At 40.5% G+C, this 22140-nt stretch overlaps 1 protein-coding gene across 1 annotated transcript in view; it reads right to left on the reverse strand.

The window, feature by feature from the left end:
• Positions 1–4890: 4890 nt before the first annotated feature.
• Positions 4891–22140, reverse strand: part of KCND2 (potassium voltage-gated channel subfamily D member 2) — a gene marked incomplete at both ends in the record, with an annotated part of 260384 nt that continues 243134 nt past the window's right edge. Inside the window, 5 exons of the mRNA XM_084206329.1 lie at positions 4891–5068; positions 6870–7117; positions 10089–10184; positions 11775–11873; positions 21579–21741. Coding sequence (XP_084062455.1) covers positions 4891–5068; positions 6870–7117; positions 10089–10184; positions 11775–11873; positions 21579–21741 — 784 coding nt within the window. The remainder of the gene's footprint in view (positions 5069–6869; positions 7118–10088; positions 10185–11774; positions 11874–21578; positions 21742–22140) is intronic.

The raw sequence follows: 22140 nt of genomic DNA on the forward strand, positions 1-22140 counted from the left end.
ATCCACCTGCAGCCCGTGGGGAGCCCCACAGCAGAGCAGGTGGGTGCCTGAAGGAAGCTGTGACCCTGTGCATAGCCCCTGCTGGAGCAGGCTCCTGGCAGCACCTGTGGAGCGAGGAACCCATGCTGGAGCAGGTCTGAGGGCAGCTGTGTGTCACCCTGTGGGGGACTCACACTGGAGCAGTTCATGAAGAACTGCAGTCCATGGGAAGGACTCTCCTTGGAGATGTTTGTGGAGAGCCATCTCCCATGGAAGGGACCCCATACTGGAGCATGTGAAGAGTGTGAGGAGCCCTTCATGGGAGGGGGAGGGAGCATCTGAAAACACACATTGAACTACAGACCCCATTTCCTGTCTCCCTGAGGAGGAGGTAGAGTTCAGGAATAACACTGAGCTTGGGAAAAAGGGAAGGATGGGGGAAAGATGTTTTATTTTTTATTACCCTGTTTGGATTTGATTGGTAATAAATTGCACCAAGTGAAGTCTGTTTTTCCTATGACAGCAGTCAGTGAGTGATCTCTCCCTGCCCAAGATATATTATTTTTTTCTATTCTCTTTTCCCTGTCCAACTGAGAAAGGAACAGATAGAGTGGCTTTGGTGGACATCTAGCATCCTGCCAGTATTGTCAGCCCACCACAAGCATTGCATTTAATTAATGCAAAATGCTATTGTTGAAGTGAGATTGTATCTAAAACTTTCCAACTTGTGTATGATTGACTACTTCCCATTAAAAAATAGTGATGTCCTAAACTTTTGAGGATTTTTATACATCCACTTCCTTTTTATTCAGCACTCCTCCACTTCAGTTGTTCCTTGTGCATAAAGTAGACAACTAGATGATATAGGCAGGTAAGGAACTAAGCTGCTGGACAATTCCATATATCTGCTGGACATTGCCAGTCTATGTACAGTGTTCACTCCTGACCCTCCTACTCTTTTAGCCACACATTTGTATATCCCATCAGCTGATGGCCCCTCTAGATCAGGTGATGGTCCTAAAATATTCCCATAGTCAGCTGTAAAATAAAGCCCTGGTGGGTCTCCTAACCATGCTCCCTGCCCAAAATGTAATGATCCTGTGGCTTCAGTAATTTGTCCCCCTCCAGATCAGCTTCCTCTCTGAAGGCCCCCTTCTCTCTGCAGCAGCTGAGGCTGCACCGGATTCTCCGTGGTGAAAGCCTTCTCTGGGTAGCCAAGGTGCTTCCACCAGGAGTATATCCACAACTCCCAAATGTAAAGTGTGTTTTCAGTTTGCCTTCTGTAGTTATTTTATGAGAGGACAGTTGTTCTCAGAAATGCTGTGGGATAGTTCACAGTCAGGTGTTATCTGTTATCTTTCCCCAGCCCCCAGAGCAGTGAGCTCCTTGCAGAGGCACCCATCAGGTGTGCCAGGGTTGATCAACATCATCTGTACCTAGTTGCCCTTCATTAGGGATCCAAGGTGAGTTGCTACCTGCTCTCAGGCTACAAAATGAGTTTGATGTTCTCTGTGCACTAATATTTTATCAAGGGAATTTGATACCAGGTATGAGAAGTTCAGCAGAACAATTTGTTTTTTGGATGTACATAAGGGACATTTTTTAAAGTACAGATAAAGAGGTGGAGTTCATATGGCTGGAAATGTTCAGACCATTTGCTGCTCCAATTTTCTCTGCTGCTGCAAGCTGAGAAGGGAAAGGTGATGCCTGGTCCCTCAGGAGAAGGGCAACTCTGCAGTGGAGCAGTGGCATCCTGGTCTTGATGGCTCTAGTATAGTTTAGATAAACTCACATCTTGCCTGGAATTACTGTCTAGGACATTTGCTGACTCCAGATTGTGTTCCTTCCAAATTATTAGAGGGGAAAAATAGTTTCATTAATAAGTTATTGCAAAACCAAGTTGACCCATTCAAGCATGCAGATGTTTTATTTAAATATTCCTCAAATGTCTATTTATTCAGCATAACACGTGTATTATGCTGCCTTCCAAAATACGATATATGACTGTCAAACAAAATTGTCAAAACAACAACCTTGGTTTCTTTGTATGATACACAGAAATAATTACATTTCATGTACAGTACAGATGCATTTTACACAGTCATCAACAGTCATTCACTACCAAAACAGCATTTAAATCACCTAAAACACCAAAAAAATGTGTATTTCCCAAATTCAGAATAAATTAATGGTTTTGCGTGTGACATATGGAAATAGGACACAGGACTGGAATTCTGAAAAATCATACTAAATTATCTCTTAAGCTGCATTTTAAAAATGAAAATACAAGTTGCTTCGGGGGTATAACTGTTATGCAAGTGTATTGCTGTAGTGGGTTCTTTCTAGAGCCTATGAACAGGAGAATAAAGAGCTTTTAAAAGACACATGACCTGATGGAGTCAGTAGGTTTCCTGGGTTGTGTGTAGTCTGTACCAAAGAAGGTTTAGTAACTGCCCCTTTGCATTATTCAGCTGATATAACTAGTCATGAAGTACCATGTGGCATAAAGAAGTTGTTGCAGTTTGCTGACATCAAGGCAGTTTTTATATCAATAAATGTTTGGCAAAAGGTGGGGACCAAGTATGAGTAACCATGTGTGGAAATAGGATGCAAGTAAAAACTCTGATGTGTTCTGTCTCTCCTTTAAATCCACTAAAGTTTATGTAACCTGCCAGCGTCAGCAGATGTGCTGCAGGGTGGAAGAGAGAGCAGTGCTGGGAAATGGATGTAGGCAGGGCTGTTCAGAAGGAGCCCTTCCTCTGGCTCAGAGCACAGCCCGTGCTTCTGCTGTTTGGAAGAAATGGAGAAGCTCAGTTTACAATGAGTAAATCCTTCTAATTTGAAAAAAAAAATGGGAAGTTAATTGCAAATTAGCCAAAACTGCATTAACTTCAGAATAAGTAAATGGTAAGATAAAAGAGTAATGAATGGAATTATCTACTCTTTTTACTTGCAGTTTAATTCTAATATGTGATGCTGTATTTTGGTGTATACACTGTAGCATGATAGTCTATCATCTACTCTTCACTGTTGACAGGTAGAGAGAAAGACCAGTATTTGTGTGCAAGAAAAAGTGTATCATCAGCAAGTTTCAGTTTTTAGTGGGTATTTTAATGTAAATTTTCAGGTCAGTAGAATGCTAGCAAATACTATACTGAAACATACACTACTCAAACTATTAAATAACTGTGTTAATCATTTATTGTAATGGCATCTAATGCACTGAGCGTTTTGATTTATATGCATATTTTATTTTGCAGACATGCAATTATTTCTGATCCAGTGTTTTAGATGTATATATGTATGTATTGATATGCACATATTCCGTGTATATTTGATGTATATGATGTATGGTCTGTCATGAATATAAGAAGCATTATGATACATCTAATGTACTGTCATGAAGAAAAACTACACTGTTTTATCAGAAAGGTTTCTGGTAATATCAATGTCTTTTATAAATGAAGCCAAGAAGCCTTAACTTGTAAAGCCTTCATATTAGCTTTTGGGCCTGCCCATGTAGGCAAATTCCAATTGAAATCATTTATATTTTTACAGCTTTGGGACTCAATCCATTATTCTATCATTGTTCTTAGGTATTTGAATATTTTTCACACAATATAAATTCTCAAACAAGTTTTAAGGTGCAAGTTTACAAAAAGAATTTAGCCATCATTTTTACCGAATGTCATTCAGTGTCTTCCAGTGTAGCTAATACTCTGGATGCTGCAGAATGTAAGAAAGCAACATTTGGAGACAGGCGTTAGCTGATCCCCAAAACGCATTTGTGGTAATTTTAATTCAAATAGGATAGCTCCTGTAGCAGTTAACTGTGACAAGAAGTTTGCTGCTCTGAAAATACAGAAGTAGACAAATTGTCTATGGAAGAATGGACTGTTGATTCATCAGTGTCCTTGAAATCCCAAATGATACAGTTATGTTGGAGTGGGCAATGAAGTGTCAGAGAAATAGAGAAAAGTGAACAAAAGGAGCAATGACTGAATAGCAATTTGTGGTGCACAGTTTTGCTGTAAGATTATTTAAATGTTTGCCATTAGAAGTTTATAGTGTAGATGAAGTTGTGTAAAATACCTTAAAAAAATCCTGATTCCTGATACAACAGGTGTACAATGACTTATTGCAGTTGTAACAGTACCTAGGAAGCAAGATAAAACAATAGTAAATATTGAACTAACTGAACACCTTTAGTTCACTAATGAGTGTTTGAGTAAGAAATACTGCATTTTTCGAAGGGAAGTTATTTGTACAACTACCATGGAACATTAACAATCAGCTTGTTGTAAGTGCACGGAAATGCCCCTTTCTACAGTATTATTTTATCATGCCTAATCTGAAAAACAACAAAAGTAAACTGAGATCACAGCTTCAAATAATTTCAGCATGCATTATGGTTGTAGTTCTTTCAGTCAGTACAAACATATTTCATATGAGCATTTTCTCGTTCATTTTTTGACAGTTCTTCAACAAGTTTGTGGTTTATTAACAGAGAAAAAAAAGACATGTTATCAAAATGTTTCTTGTTGTTTTGCATTCAGCAGGAACACAGGTTTCTATTTTTTCGTTTGTGTTTTTTTCTAAAAAGAGCTTTCATGATAAGAAGAAGCATCAATGGGGACATTTCATTGTGCTCATATAGTAAGTCAGGATGGTCACAGAAGATTCCACCGCGCATCAGTTCGGACAGGGGGTAAGAAACTCCTTTTGGTTCACACCCTATGACACCAAAACCCACAAAGTTCGTTTCTCCTGAACCTCTTGCTCTGCGGCCGCTGGCACACTCGTCAAGGGGCGTTGTCTTTGTCAGCTCTCTCATTCCTCACGACTCGTTTTGCACTGCTCGAGCTCAGCTTGCAAGTGGTCTTTATGCTAATTTATAAATAATTCTTTGTTTTATAATGCAGATACTCTGACAATGTTTCCTCCCGAGTACTCGGGAGAGTCTGGCCTATCATCTCCTTCAGGTGTGGTGACTGGAGGTGTCGGGATGCTGATTATTGCTGTAGTGACGTAAGGCTGCTCACAGTTTAGTTTAACGCACTCTTCCACTTTGGCATTTAAGCTGGAACGGCTGGAGGAAGAAACAAAAATCCATGAAGAATGAAAGTCCATGTTACCAAAAACCTCTTGAGCCTGATTCCATTCCCTGAGCCAGCCATCTCCATCCCACCTCACTGGAGAGCGCTGAGTGCAGAGCAGCACCACCCCATGGCTCTGTATCCCAGCAGCAGGTGGTCCGTGGCTGTGCTCATGTCCATGTCCCTTTCTCCCTTCCTTCCTTCCTTCCCACCTTTTCAGCACCTCTCAGCCAACCACCTGTGTTTCTGAACAGGGGAACCATTGCAAAGCTAGCATAGCCCAGTTGCTTACTATGCAGAAAACTGGAATCTAAGGGCCAGACCAAGTCTCCTGCATATTCCTCAATACCATGCTTATTTAACATTATGTCCTAATAAGGATATTAGGAATAGTTTCTTCACTGAAATGGCTGTCAGACATTGGAACAGGCTTCCAAGGGAAGGGGTTTACTCACTACCCTTGGAAATGTTCAAAAGGAATGTAGATGTGACTCTAGGAAATGTTGTTTAGTGGTGAACATGATGGTGCCAGGTTAATAACTGATCTTGGAGGTCTTCTCCGACTGTAGTGGTTCTGTGATTCTGTGTATATTCTGTTTACTCAATAGTAGGGCACTCTATTACATGCAGTAATTAAGTTTGTGTTAATATGCTCATGGAGTTGCTGCAGTACCTCCCCGTAGTAAAAGAATTGAAAAATTCAGACTATTTCAAGGTGAAACCAGCATTTTGTGCTTGTGTTTTTGTTTTCTAGCATAAAGCTGGTGCTTTTTGTTTTATATACATGGCATCTGGAAGTATGGTGCAGGCAAGTCCTCTAGCAGAAAAAGAATGGATCCAGGCAGAATATTTACTGAAAAACTAAGATAGATTTGAGCTTTGTGCTGGCCAGGAGGTTTCATGGCATGACAGCTGAAAAACTTCAGTAGTTTCAAGAGTTCCAAGCTGTTGGATTGTTCAGGGAAGTGAAATCCAAATGTAGTAACTATACAAAGGAAGCTATTCAAAATGTAGCTTAACAAGACAATCTCTATAGCAACTTGTACTGAAAATACTTCTGTATTAAAGGGTGGCATGTGTGAGATCAATAGAAAACACTTCTTCATCTCCTGGGACCTCTGCTGTGTTTTCAGAGGTGATATTTGGATATATATGAAAGCTGAATACTTTACTTTTGAGAGTACAGGGACATTCAATAAATTACAGACTCTTAAACTGCACTCTCCTAACTTTTGTAATAACTCCTCAAACTAGGAAACACATTTTCCTTATCCATTTCATATTTTTTTATTTAGAAGAGTCTTCCTTATGACTATTATACTTAGGACTCTGGGAATCAGTTTTATTTCTCTGCTCTGCAGAAATGCAAGGAAGTCTCATTTCATGTGCCTCTGAACCAAGAAGGGACAGACAGAGCACTTGCTCATCTTGTACTATCGGAATTGGACATTTTTCTATCTGAAATTTTTCTTTTTATGCACTTGTCCACAGCATAGAATATTTGGTGCTCTATTTTACATGGGGTCCCTGGATGCTGCAAATAGGGCACGGTAGTTAGTGAGGAGGGCCTGAGAGGGCAGAAATGGATAGAGAGAGAGACTATTTTATGATTTTGGAATAAGCTTGAAGCAAAGGAAGCACAGACTATTTCAGCACCAGTTCCTCTTTTTAGATGGGTACTGGACTCTCATCTTCAGCCTCGCTGCCTGCCTACAGAGGCCACAGCACCTTTGCATCAGTTCCCTAACAAAGCCGGGGGCCCCAGCTCTGGGTGTGCCAGTGCACAGGAGGTACCTGTTAGACAGGGGTGTCCTCTCCACACATCGGATCTGGATGGTGCTGAGCTCCTGCACGCTGCCGGGGCGGCTGCCGCTGGCGGCGGTGTTGGGGATGCGGTACGTCTTCTTGTGCCGCCGCGAGCAGCACGTGCTGGTCACGCCGGGCTGCGACGACAGCGAGGGGCTGTGGCTCGGGGGCCTGTTCACCGTGGAAACCTCCATGCAGCTCTCTTCGTAGACTTGCTCATCCACAAACTCGTGGTTCTAGCCCAGAGGAGTCCGACAAAGGGACAAAGCACGCACAGAAAGATAATTGAAGTGAACGTATTAATCGTGATTGTTTAACGGCTTGAATTGACACAAGTGGATAAACTGGGAAAGTTAGCTTATTCTTGATTATAGTGTTTAGCCCATATTAGTCTGGGCTGAATACCAATACAAATGTAAACACTGGAACAAAATTAACAAGAAAATGTTAATCCAAATTATTTTGCAATATACCGTGTGGTTGTAATGTAGTTTGCATTATAAATATCTGTACAATATCTGAAGTGCCACAAAATAGAGGATTATGTTTATTAATAAAATGCAAGTGGTGCTTATGTAAACACTGTAAATGTCAGTTGAAAATTAATAAGATTTATTATATTGAACTATAATATAATAAAATTAATAATTATTTTCCAGATAAGTTTATAAGACTTCCTTTTGAATTACATCTCAGAAATTAGGATCCAAAACAACATTATTTGAGGTATGCATCTATCTAAAAGAAAAAAAAAATTAAACAAACAATTTTGATTAAAGGAGATGAGATAGTTATTTAAAAGTATCCAAAAAGTTCCTAATTACTGTAGATGGATGTATGAAAAGCAGTTTAGAGGACTGAGCATTTTAGTCAAATGAAGTCCTCTTTATTCATGCAGTCTTCACTTGGTCCCTGGAAAGACAGTAGTTTTATAGGGTGGTCGCAAAGATGAATCCAAATCCACTCAAATAACCAGTTTACATTAATTAATCAAGTAATTAGGGAGTATTTCACACCCATCCACAATTCCCACATTTTCTATGTGTGCAAAAGAGTGTGAAATAGTGGTGTTGCTTATGGTGGCAAGGGAGGGGAGGAGATGCAGGGGAGTGGGAGAAGTTTTTATACTTATTTAAAACTAAGCAGAGATTGAAATATGTTTGCATGCAGTTTGAGAAAGCCTCCTTTTTCAAGAAAACTCTTTCCATTTACTGCTGGAGTTAGTCTGAATATCCCAACAATGTTTTAGAGGAATTTTTTAAGGAGCATTTTGTGGATTGTTTTACACTCTACTCAGTCTCACATCAATTTTGTCAGACTGTTGCATTTTTGTGTATTAGAATGAGGTCAATTACTTTTCCCCTAAAAAAATTTGCTCTAATTGGAAAGGTGCTGATGTTTTTCAGAATTGCCATATGGGGCCAATATAAAATATGTGAACCAAGTGAAGAGAGTAACAACTCTGGCCAAGTGTTTGCGACAAATGGCAAACACCTTTATAAGCATAACATTTTTATTTCCATTTTTCTTGTTCTTCGCTCAGACATAAGTTTGTGTGAATTAAGAGGTGTTGCAGAATGTAAATTTCAAGTGACAAGGAAAAAAAGAACTTGCTTGACAAGTGACTTTCATAAGGCATATGTCAGTCACAATCAAGATTTTGAACATGATCACACAGTAGGCAAAAAATTCAGAGAGAAAAATAACCTAATTGCTCTTGTGAGATTACATTCAGGCGCTTGCAATATGTTTGCCAAGAACTCTGTTATTTATCTGATTAAAAGTAATTTTGTGCTTCCTAAAACCTTTATGGAGCAATGATTAAAGAGTTTTATTGACTGTACTTTTAATATAGAGTTGAAACATTTTGAAATGCTATAATGGCACAAGTTAATTGATTTAATTATACTTATTAATTAACTGTTCCTAAATTAGCTAAAAGTAATTTGTAAAATATATTTTTTGTGCAATTAGTTTCATTATTAATGCAATCTTCCCAGAATTCCATAACATTGCCCACTCTGCATTTCTGAGGGTGAGTGAAATACTGTTGACTTTTCAGTGACAGAAAAGAGAAAATATGCCTTTTCTCAGTGTCATGATGGTTATACCACAAAGGATGGTGAGAGCCTCAAGAAGACACACCATCCATCCTGTTCTACAATGAACCAGAAACTTGCCAGATTCCAAATGCTGAGGGCTCAAAATATCAAGTTCCCACTGAAATTTTAGGAATGCATCATCTCCAGAATACAGCTTGGAACTTGCTGCATATATTTTTTGTGTTAATATATCATAGGAACTCAGGGTCAGTAGCAGAACCCAACAGAAGGAAAGAAGAATGTAGATTCAAGAAACAAGATAATACTTGCTTATAGACTTCATTTTTTTAAGAGAAAAAAAAAAAGGTGGACAGACTCCTCCATTATGATTAGAGGAAAGGTGAAACTTTGGGAGGTGATGAAATGAATGAATAGAAATTTTTTTCCATGATTTCTATGAAAGTTTGACAGGACCTGTGGTTATTACTCAGATTTTTAAATATGTTTGCAATATTCTACTGTGGAAAAATTTTAAAGGCAAATTGCTATTATCAGGTTCTGGTACAAAATGTCTCAAAAATGTTTCAAAAGGACCCAGCAAGAATCTTAGCAAGAGAAACCACAGTGTGTTCTGAATAGGAAGTAAGATATTCTGTCCTACAGCACATTTTATAAAATTAATACTTCTAAAGGAAGAATGGAGGAGACATAAGCACAACAAGCATATGGGTGATGTATTGCTAATTGACATAGCAACTGGGCCCTTTTATTTCAAAGACATGCTGTCAAAAAGAGAACATTAAATTCCACACATATATCAGGTTTTAATTCATCAAAATTTAGCAACATTTGTTGTGGAAAAAATTTTAAGTCTATGTTGTTTGCTTGTTTTGGGGGGGGGGGTATTTGTGGTTTTATTTTTGGGTTTTTTTGTTGGAGAAAAAGCAGAAGGATTTTCACAGTGATCTCCACCAAATATAGCAGAAGTTATATCTCTCTGTTATTTATATGCATTGGGTATAAGGCCTTAAAAGAAGATAAAATGGCTTTTCTTCTCAGCTAGCTGCTTTAATATAAAGGCTCATTAATTAGAAGAGAGAGCTGGAAACATTCAAAACTAGGCTGCTGTTGCAATTCTCAGGAAAACACAGCTCCCTTTTCTTACCGTAGTTTTTTCCAGGCAGTGAAGCAGGTGGTGGTGCTGTGTTTCAAAGGAAGAGCCAGATTTGCCAACAAAGGCCTGTTCTTCTTCATTGGAGGACTGTTGATACATAAAACTCTGTATTATTCTCAGTTTTGAACAAGAGGGTTCTTATCCAAATATTTGATCAGGACTAATCTGTCTCGTACATGGCAGCATAACTGCAACGCTTCGTCTACAAAGTATACCAAAAATTATTTTGCACCTTAATTTGCTTTTGCTTTTTTTAAAAATCAAACTATTTTCTTTCCTTCCCTTGCACCTCCTTCTAAATGTTTTCATCTTAGATCTTTTATGCATGGATAAAATAGTACCATTTACAAGTGCAATCAACACATAAGCTTTGAATGTTGGATCAACACGTTTAAAATTTTAATCAATTTAAGCTACAGTAAAATATTTGTTCTTCCTGAGAATGTGCCTCATTTGAAGAAAACTAAAAATAGCTGTCCTCCCAGGATCATTTCATAGCACTAAAGAATTTGTGGTATTGCTGCTTACACAAAAATTCATGTCAGTGATCCCAATCTACTGGGTTTAGAAAGTGTATAGCAAATGTTACTGACATAGAATGAAGAATTAAGTAGAAAGCAACCACTGTTTATTAATTGCTTTCATAATTATTCACTAGAAAGCAAAAAACTAAATAGGGGAGGAAGTGGGATAATAGAAAAGAATACAATTCAACCATGGGATATCTGCATGGTAATTAAGCTATTTGGGGTCTTTTTGATTCAAATATTTGAGCTCTTTCAAGCAGAAGAGGAAACAAGGGCTCTGACTCCTCATCTCTCGTGCTAGACAGGGCAGATAGACAGACAGCCACTTCCTCCTCTTCTGGCTATATGTTTAAGTATCCGGCTGTCTAACATGTATTGAACAGAAAGGGCACAGAGGAATAAAAGCCTTCCTGTGTTCCTCAGGGAATAGCCTCCATGCCAGAAAATGGCAGGGATTAAAAACCACTCTGTCTGCAGGCTTTCTCAGCTGGGTACAGCTTTGAGCAGCCAAGGGGCTGTCTCCCAGAAGTGTGGGTCACAGTGGATCCCAGTCCCAGCTGCTGGTCCTGGCTTCTGTGGCAGGGGTGAGCAGGGAATTTACTCCAGATAACTTTAGATTATAATGCATTTGAGGTAATCACCAACATCCTTAAACCCAAGGAGGTGCTTCGAGGGAACACTTCACTCTGCGACACCCCTCTCTGCAAACATATTCAAGAGCTGCCTTTTCCTTTGCTGATGATAGATCCTGGTTTTGTCACCCATGTTCTACCTGATGATAGAACCTGGTTTTGTCACCCATGTTCTACCTTTTTAAAGCCAAGTGAGATAAATCCAAGCCACTTCCTAAGAGGCAAACGCTCTGTACTTTCCTTAATGAGTTCTTCTACAACATCTAACTCCAAAAATATGGGTTACATTGAATCCAGCATTTCTATCTGGACATTTCCCTCAACTCTTAATACCCCACCATCGATTCTCACAACTTCCTTTAACAGTAGTAATTGTCCAGTTTATCCTTCTTTAATCCACCTCTAAAGACAGAGTGCCCAAAGCCCCAAGCTGACTCACCCTGGTGATAAGTAGAATAAACTACTGCTGGGCTGTCATTAAGTGGTTACTCCAGAGGTGGAGGGAACACAAACATTACCTGCTGCAGCTGGTTACTCAGCAAGCCATTTCGTTTGCTCTGCATGTAGGCATTAGCGCTCCCACTCTTCGCTGCGCGGATTCGAGCGAGCCTGGCTTTCTGTGAAAACAGACAAAGTGAAGAGTGCCATTGGTACTCACAGCCATTACCCTGTTTGTCTAAATCTGCTAATTGGAATCAGCTGCTTATGAATACCAATCTCACAGTGACTGACAGACTGCGTTGCATCCCTCCTCCAGGCGGAGCACATCACACGTGCCTTCCCATTTAAAATGCATTTGGTAGAAATTTTATTTGTTTGCATGTATCAGCTACTAAGAACAATGACTTTGGAGAAGGGATTAGACAGATCAGTATGGAAGTGCAGTCTTTTTTGGTTTTGTATTGCTGCAACTGCTACTCCTTATGTCTTGTGGGGCAGAAACATGGACATCCATTTCAGTTGCCATTGCAGTGAAAATCTCTTTAAAAGGAAATAAACAGTTCAGAAAAAATGTAATATTGTGACACCTATGAGTGGGTTTCTCAGTGTCTTCTGGGTTTTTGGAGTACCAAAATGTAATAGTGCTTTTATGCCGTCTCTCATCTGAGTTCCTGAATATTTGCCAGACCATTTTAGAATCATAGAATGGTTTGGGTTGGACGGGGACTTAAAGGTCATCAGTTCCAAACCCCCACCATGGACAGAGATGCTATGCACTACATCAGGTTGCTCAGAGCCCCATCCAGCCTGGCCTTTAACACTTATGGGGGTGGGGTATTCACAGCTTCTCTGGCAACCTGTTTCTGTACCTCACCACCCCCTTAATAAAGAATCTCTTTCTAACATCTAATATAAACCTGCCCTTTTTCGATTTAAAACCATTGCACCTTGTTGTGTCACTATCTGCCTGTATAAGAAGCCTCTCTCCCTCCTTTCTATATGTCCATTTTAGGTACTGGAAGGCCACTCTAAAGTCTCCCTCTTCTCCAGGCTGAACAACGCCAGCTCTCATCCTGTCTTCATAGGAGAGATGCTCCAGCCCTTGGCTTATCTCTGTGACCCTGCTCTGGACCTGCTCTAACAGGTCCATGTCTTATGCTGAGGACTCCAGAGCTGGATGCAGCACTCCAGGAGGGGTCTCACCAGGGCACAGCAGAGTGGGAGAACCACCTCCCTTGCCCTCCTGGCCATGATGCTTTTGCTGGAGCCCAGGATGTGGTTGGCTTTCTGGGCTCTGAGTGCACAGTGCTAGCTCATCTTCAGCTTTACATCCATGAGGACTCCCAGGTTCTTCTCCACAGGACTGCCCTCGGTCACCTCCTCTGCCAGCCTGTACTCATGTGCAGAATTGTCCTGACCCAGCTGCAAGCACTTTGCACTTGAATTTTTTGATTTTTCATGAAGTTCTCACGGGTCTACTTCTCAAGTTTGTCCAGGTCCCTCTGGATGGCAGCTCTTCCTTCTGTTGAGTCAACTGCATTGCTTAGCATTGTGTCATCTGAAAATTTGCTGAGGCTTGCCTGATCTCGCTGCTGGTGTCATTGATGAGCACATTGAAGGGCACCAGTCCCAAGACAAAACCCTGAAAGACACCTCTCCTCACCAGCCTCCACCCACCTCTCCATGTCTGTCAGTATAACCAGACTTAATACTTATTATATTTGGTCATAGACTGTTCACAACCTGATTTTTCAGAGACTGCAGTCATCAATTACTGAGAGAAATTTGTGATTTCTCAGGTGAGCTGCATTACTTGTGAAGGTGACTTTCATCCAGAGTAGAAGGAGGCTCATGAGTGACAGAAATTTTGCACCCACTGAGTTTTGTACAACAGATAGAACACAGAATTAAGGGAAAGCATGAAGAATGGATTCTCTCAACCCTTAATGTGGAAAACAGAAGCTTTTATGGGATTACTAGGGTGGCATCCTGGTTCTGTAATTTTTGTGGCTCGTTACATGTATAAAATGGAATCTGGGCTTATCTTCATGGTTAGATTTCTGATTCTGAAAGCCAGATGCCTAGCAGCATCTGGAATTGAATGGCTGATGAAGCACAGAAGGAGATACAGTAAAGCACTTGAAAATCCAACTTTGATATAGTAGTAGGGATTTTTATATCTGATATTTAATTTGTGGACATTTTTGAAAAACAGAGAGAGTATTTTCCCCCCTTCCCCAAATTTCTGTGACATTAAATGTCAGTATGTGCTTAGAGAGGGACACAGCCCAGTCACTGCAGCCACCAGATCTTTCTGGCATTATGATTAATAATTCACTGACTTAGAGGAATGGCTCAACACTACATTTCTTCACACTCACAGCCTCAAACTCACAGATCTTCTCGAAAGCAAGCCAAGAAATTCATGACAGCTAACAGCTAACATGGCTGAAATCTGGCTTATGCTATGTCATGCATTTGTTATCATTTAATTATTCTGAAAGAAAATAAAGTAGTGCTCTACATGTGGGCATCCTTGAGCCAAAAAGCTCACATGAGGTGCTGCTGGTGGACTTAGTGATATATTGCCCATTTTAAAATAACACATTTGTTTAGTGACTTTCTTGGTGACCATGGCTTTTCCAGCAATGCAGTTAATGCATCGTATTTTAGTGGTAAGGGGAAAACACCCCCAATAACCTGGCCTGGAGTCCCCAGGAGCAACCAGAGTGGGAACCTGTTACAGCTCCCACCCTCCTGGCCCACTTGGGCTCCTAGGTGGAACATCCAGGGCTACCAGCACAGTCAGGGGCTCAGTCCTCAGAAAATGTGTTCTTTTCTAAATGGAGCTCCTGTGATGCAGCCCCAACAGGCTGGGTTGAAGGGGGAAGGAGTTTTACCTGTGCCACAGAACAGTCATGGGCTGGGACAAGTGCATGTGGTTATGTTCATAAATATACAAAAGTTTAGTCTCAGGAGCTCCAGATGCTTTGGAAATGCCTTTAGAGGAGTCCCATAAATTAGTGATTTCAGTCACAAATATTTTGGCTGTGGTACTTTTCAGTCTGCTCTTTATACAGGGAGATTCATTAGATTTAATGAACAGACATTTAACATACATTAGTTCTGCTTTTCCTTTTAGCATGCATATTCATTTTCTCTTTAGTGATTGAAGTAATAATTATGGTACAGCATCGTCTAATAAAGAAATATGAAAAACATAACAGTCCATCAGACTATCTTAATATATCAGTGCCATGACACATGTAATACGAAGGCTGTACTTTCTATGTGAAGATTTAAAATTGCTTTGCAAGTATGAATTTATTGCATCTTAGAAAGCTTTTGTGAGCGAGAAAGTAATCGCGTACATCTTTCCAGCTGAGACTCATTCAGATGGTCTGAATTTATATCATTTACCAAAGAGAAGACAGTAAATCTGAGAGGAAAAGAGGAAGCAGATACTGTGGCCTCCATGTTTATACTTCAGCTTAGAGAAAATACTGCAGAAACTGAAGGTGTTTACAAATCTGCTAAAGTGATAAGATTCATTTTCAGTGCTTCTGCCTGATTTATATATGAGCCTGGAGCATGAGCAGTCTATGACTTCTCCCATTTCCTATCAAGGCATCATTAAAAACTCATGTCATGCGCAGGGTTTTAAGGGCTGTGTGCTGGGGATAGAACTCCCATGAAAGGCATCGAAATGATGTGATGACATCAGGAAAATTGTGGTTACAGAAGTGCTGCATTGTCCTTTAGTCTGCATTTTCTGTCATGTATAACAGAATGGGAGTGACAACTGCCTCTTTCAACCACTTCAAAGCCCTTCCTAATCCTCCTCTTTCACAAAATATCTAGGAGGAAAAAAAAAGAGTATTAAGTTCTCCTGAAGTAGATGATGTCTTTGCTGTGAAGGTTTCCTGAGTATGAAACTTTGTTTTTAGTAATTTTTACATGGTCTAGGACTAAAAAAATATAGATGAAATATAGTTCTTTTGCATATTTTAATAAAATTCAACCCAAATAATCTCATCTCCATTTTTCCTAAGAAGCTGATGAGAAGCTCTAATTTTTGCCACTTGTGTTTGCACTGAACTTCTCCTTTAAATGCATGCCTTTCTTTTTCCTAGCTTCAAATTTACAACATAGAGTTGGACCCTTGTCTAGGGCTGCATTCATAGCAACCTCACAAAGGGAATTCACTGTTATTCAACAACGGTTAGCTCTGTCAGTTTTAGAAATATAAACATTCATTTTCACAAGGTTTTAAGCAGAGCTAAATGTAGCACTGTATTTACAACATCCAGCTTTTGACACTCAGATGCCCTCAGCTGTCCAGCTATTTTAAGAGAATGATTTCATCAGGAAGGTTTTAGGACAGGACTTATGGTGGTACTGGGAATAATTTCTGGCAAAATTCTCTTCAACTTGCTGTGCAAGCCCAGGTAATGTAGTACTTAACTCCTGTTGGCTCTTGCTGCTCTCCAGATTAGATAATTGCATTACTACGAAAACCCAAATGTTATTAATTACTTACCTTTTAGTTATTATTGTTTAATAATTTTGTACATTTAAAATATTAAAATTCCTTCCCAGTCATTCTGTGTGCACAGCCTTTGGTCAGGACAGAGCTGGTTTTCTTCACAGGAGCTGGTGTGGGGCTGTGTTTTGGATTTGTGCTGAAAACAGCGTTCACAATTCAGGGATGTTGAAGTTACTGCTGCACAGTGCCTGCACAGAGCCAAGGCCTTTTCTGCTCCTCCAAGTGTCACTTTTACCTTTCTGATTTTCACCCCATCCTTCTGGGGAGGAGAGGGAGAGTGAGCTGCAGGGTGGGCTTTATCTGCCTGCCAGTGCTCAACCACAACACTGGCTCCTGGAACAAGGGTGAATATTGTCCAAAAAATCAGTTACATTTTTGTTTATAATTTTTTTTGTTTGGTGTTTCATAAATCCTCCTTGTGTGTTTGTTTTCAAATGGAAAATCACACCTACATTTTGTACTCTGATTGTCTAATTTTCAGTAATTGCAAATGATTGATTTCATATTAGCTGACAATAATTTGCATGACATCAATATGTAACAGAGAAGAAATTGCTGTTTACTTTGCACATTAATGGACATGGAATTAAATAAGGTTCATACATTTCTTGAATGTGCCTTGCTTTCACAATCTATTTAAATTATTGTTCAATAAACACGAGTTCAACATGCACTTTTTTTATCCTGGATAAGTTACTGTTAGTTATATTTCTGCAATACTCCTGATATTAATAGCTTGTCTCATATAAAGAAGTCAAAATGGCTAGCAGGGTTTGCTACTGCAAACACAGTTCTAGACTTCCAGATGCTGTTAAGCAGTTGTTGCTGCAGTTTATCCTAGAGCTATTTATAATTAGCTAGTGACTGATTATTCATAACTTGACAGATAAATGCATCATGTACAATTAATAAGTAAGAAAGCCAAGCCAATCTTCAGGGTATATTTTGCTTTGTGAAGGTAGAAAACCATACTTGCATGAAAGACTCAGGTTGAATTTTATGTCTAAAGTAAAGTTTTGGAGCTGATGATGGTTCTTTGGCTGTTCTGTTGAGGCATCATGCAAAATCACTCTAGGCAGAAAGTGCTTGGGCAACTAATATTAAGGCTCTTTTATTCCTCAGGTAATGAACAGCACTGGGCAGATGTACCTGCACTCAGGCACTTGTTGGCCAAGAGGACACAAGGCTCTTGCCTCCCAAAGGCATGTATGGAAAAGGACATAGCAAGGGATACTTCATTCAGGATATCAAGGACTTTATCACCATAATTGCTGCTGCTGGGACTGGACCTTTGGTCCAAGCTGCCATGGAGTGGCCAGACACCCATTCCATGAGGGAAGCTGTACCTCCTCCTGTCTCTTCCCTGGGCTGGTAGTCATCCCAGTGAACATGACACTGTGAGTGTCCTGCCAAACCTTAGCCCTTGCTACCTGTCACATACAGAATAGAAAATTATATCCAACCCTGCCTAAACCTTTCTTGTTCATTTCCCTTCCCTTCCCTTCCCTTCCCTTCCCTTCCCTTCCCTTCCCTTCCCTTCCCTTCCCTTCCCTTCCCTTCCCTTCCCTTCCCTTCCCTTCCCTTCCCTTCCCTTCCCTTCCCTTCCCTTCCCTTCCCTTCCCTTCCCTTCCCTTCCCTTCCCTTCCCTTCCCTTCCCTTCCCTTCCCTTCCCTTCCCTTCCCTTCCCTTCCCTTCCCTTCCCTTCCCTTCCCTTCCCTTCCCTTCCCTTCCCTTCCCTTCCCTTCCCTTCCCTTCCCTTCCCTTCCCTTCCCTTCCCTTCCCTTCCCTTCCCTTCCCTTCCCTTCCTTTATACAAGACAACTGTCATTAACTCTGCCCAAAGTTAATGGGCAACCAAAATAACAACCTCTTGAAGTTGTCTCTAGCTGAGAAAATCTCCACAAATAGCATTTTTCAAAACTGTCTCAGTACTGATAAAACTGCTAGAGAAGAAGGCCCTGTAAGACTCCAGGGCATAATTAGTTATGCCCTGAATTTCAATGTCTAGTTTGGATTATTTATTCATCTGTTTCTTGTCAGGATACACCAGATCCTTGGACCTTACTACCTGATAGAAAGCAATGTTTTGGTAAGCATAGATGATTTTTCCTTTCTTTCCCCCCACCCCCGTCTGTTTTTGTTTAGATTGATTGCAAGGGGTTTCCTGTACTGCAGCAGAAAGCTGGCTTATCCTGCCAACATTCTCTGTATTACAGAGTGGGATTTCATGGCAATTATAACAACGTATTTTTATGATTGGAAGTGAGAGCTTCCTTTAAAATCCATTCAAAATGCAATGGTATATAAATAAATTTCTCTCTTCCATCTTCTCCCAAGCATTAATGTGCAGTCTTTTTGCCAAAAAGAAACAAGTGGAATTGTCTAATCTTGAAAAACTGTGCAGAACTCAGTAAGTGCATAAAATGATGGTTGCGTGACTCTTAACAATCCTAATGTAAGTGACAATATTTTTCTGCTGTAATTTGTTAGTTCTTCTGGAACTAGATTTCAACCCTTCAGCAAAGAACTTCCTCTTAAGTTTCCTTCCAGCCCAAGTGTTTTGCTGTTTCTGAAGTCTATCTTGATTAAACTTCTGTGTGAGGTATGGATAAAGTTGCTCAATTCAAAGGTACAACTGTCTCAGTCCGATGGAAGCTGTTGTAGCCAGCAGGAGGTACCATTGCCTGCAGGGGTTTGTGCTACTCTCCATGAAACAGCCCCTTCTTTTGAGCTTATGTTCTTCAGCCTCAGAGAACAGAAAAAAGTTCAGTGCCTAGGGAAACTTTTATTTTAGAAAATGGTGTAAAGCCTCTACTGTATCGAATGAAGAAGGAATTTCAAACTTCAATAATGTGACCTTTTTGCCTGAATATTCTTTTACAATGTAGTAGAAGCCCCCTGTGAAATGCAAGGCTATATTTCATGGCTAAATATGGACTATACAGTTCCCATGAAGTGCTTTTTGTTGATTTTTCTTTTTTAGTCCATCAGAGCAATATTCAGTTCAACATCTCAGTCATTTTAGATTGAAAGAGATTGGCTTTGCAACAGGAGATAGCAATGAAACACACATCCAGTGCTAAGTTAATCAGACCTCAAAGCCATTTTCTCCAAAGCAAGAGGGCATAGACATAGTCAGAGGAGATCTCTCATCCCTGCTGTTGGCATTGTTCTGGGGAGTAGAGGAAAAAACGCTTGGCAGGATTGCCATTCATCACTTTGTGTTCCCGTTTGAAACATACAATGAGCTCACTGTTTTGCAAGGAGAAAAAGTCAGCTATTAACTCAAGCAGGTTCTGTTCAGGAAGAGATTATGGGGAATAGCAGCCAGTCTAGCAATTTAACTTTTGTGAGATATTTTCTAGTGTCCATTTCTTTGTCATTGACAATTTGTGCTGGTTTTGGCTGGGGTAGAGTTAATTTTCTTCACAGTGGCTGGTGTGGGGCTGTGTTTTCACGCTTCCAGTTCTTCCCCTGATCCTGCTGGTGGGGGAGTGAGTGAGCAGCTGCATGGGGCCTGGATGCTGGCTGGGTTAAACCATGACACAAATGTAAAGCAGGCCTAGAAAACTGTTTTGTGGCATGCAGTAGGGCACAGTTTCTATCTGAAATGGTTGTTTCTGCAGTGATTGCTGGGACCAAGCAGACCCACGACTGCCAGGGTGCTCAGGGGCACTGGCTGAGGTACAGTTGTTTCTCTGCTGCCAATCCACAAAAAGAAGTAGAAAAGCTCTTAACAAAAACAAGTTGGTGTAGAAGTGACATGAAGTCAGCTGTGAAAGAGGGGAGCAAACAGCTGGAATCAGGCTGTGGGACAAAGCATGCAGAAGAGTGGGGGGAATTAGGAGACAGATAAAGTACAGGACTTGGATCCCTGAAGTAGCCTATTATTTTAGATCAGGTTTCTAGAGAGGTATGACATTCTTGTGATACACCTGGTTTCTTTTTATAGCATTTTCCTCATCTGGCAGTATTTTTCCAAGATGTGGCCGTTGATTGGTGCTGTATCTTCCACCTGGGCCTAAGAGTTTCTTGCCATGTACCTCTGCTTGTCCTGATTTTAAGATGTTTTGAGAATGGAATTGCTGCATACATTTATTTCACTGATTTTGGGTGTGGGGTTGTTTGTTGGTTGTTTTAGTGAAGAAATCAGTCAAAAAGGTGGCCAGAGAGAAACACACAAACGTTTTGTGTCTGACTGTGGTGCTGTTGCCTATATGAAGCAGATGCAGCTTGCACCTGCCTGTGTTCCCTGGTCTGTATGTGCAGTTCCCAGCCATGGTCTGCCTGCACACTTCCCCCAGCAATGATCCTGCTCTCCTGAGATCACTGGAGACTCAGGACCTCTGAAGAGAGGGTCCACAAAAAGCCCAAGTGGCGAGATCTCAGCCTTGGCAATCGTGCGACCTGCGCGGCATCCGAAGCCTTCGACTGCCACGCACAGAGGAGAGGAGGGAAGGCATCTCAGCTCCCAGAGCAGGGCTCCAGGCCACAGGGGGGGTTCTCTGAGCTGCCTGCCATTCAGAATTCACAGAAGTGGATTAGAACAAGTGCATTGGCAGAGATGGGGAGATGTAAGTGACTGTCCAGGCTTGGCTGCATCACTCCTGATAAATGCTTGTCTTCCCAACCCCTGACCTTGTCCATATGTCTCAGGAAGCAAAACAGTCTTCTTGTAAATCTAGTGGATATTTTAGTGAGAGACTCAGCAAATCAAGGAAGCTGGAAAAACAGACTTTTACTTTCTTTTTTTTATCTGACTGAGCTGTTTATCTGAAGCCTTTTAAGCAAAATTGAGCTGAGGAGACAAGTTCCCCAACAATCAGATTCCCCCAGAGACTGAATCTGGGACTTTAACTAAACCTGGATTAGTGAAGCAATCTGTTAGCAGAGATGTTAGACATCATTATGAGGTTTGAGGGTTTTCCTTGTTTGTTTGGTGGGCTGTTTGATTGTTTTGGTTTTTTTTTATTTTTCCTCAGAAGACTGTGGTAGGAACAAAGTCTGCTTGAAAAAGCACAGAAGAATCTTCAGTGGGTGAGACTGCAGCTACTGTCTAAAAATCCAAGATCTGGTCTAATAAGAGTGATTAATTACCAAAGTAATAGGTCTTTACATTTTGACAGAAAAGATAAATGAACTGGTTTTGGTTTGAGTTGGGGTTTTTTTCCCTCACTAAAAATAAGACAGTACTTGCACCTAGGACATGGTTAGGCATGTAGCACATACATATAGTGGTCCTCTTGCCAAGAAACATGCGCTATAATGACACACAGCGTATAGAAAATCCTATTTTATCTATTGTTCAACATAAGGGGGAAAAATTAGGAGCTCACCTTTTGTGCCCTGCGCTTGTCTGCTCGTTGATTCTGGTGGTATATACGGCTGAAGTTGGAGACAATTACAGGAACTGGCAGAGCAATGACCAAGACCCCACTCAGGGAGCATATCGAACCAAAAATCTTGCCAGCTATTGTCTTTGGCACCATGTCACCATACCTGGGTTAAAGAAAACAAAAGGCTTAGTAAAACCAAAATATCTTCGAATAATTTTATTTCACAATGAATTAATTGCACAATATCTTTTTATCCTCTTCCAAATAATAGTTGCTGCATATAGATGATGCTTTTACACATATTCTTACATATACAGCCTGCCCAGTGTTCTGCACAAATAATTTTATTTTGAAACAAATTTTGGGTCTCCTGTCTGTCAAACTGGGGGCAGGTAAAACACATACTTTACCTGCTGAACTCTTCCCAGGCTGCCTCTATTGCAATGGAAAGAGAATGACCTTGCTAAGAAAAAAATCAGTGTTGAAGTTCAGTCCTTATGCTGTTTACTTGAAAGAACTCATCAATTTCATTGGCAAGATCTAAGAGAGACCACTTGGTAAA

The sequence above is a fragment of the Fringilla coelebs genome (genome assembly GCF_963513975.1).
Source record: "Fringilla coelebs genome assembly, chromosome: 5".
Classification (NCBI taxonomy): Eukaryota; Metazoa; Chordata; class Aves; order Passeriformes; family Fringillidae; genus Fringilla; species Fringilla coelebs.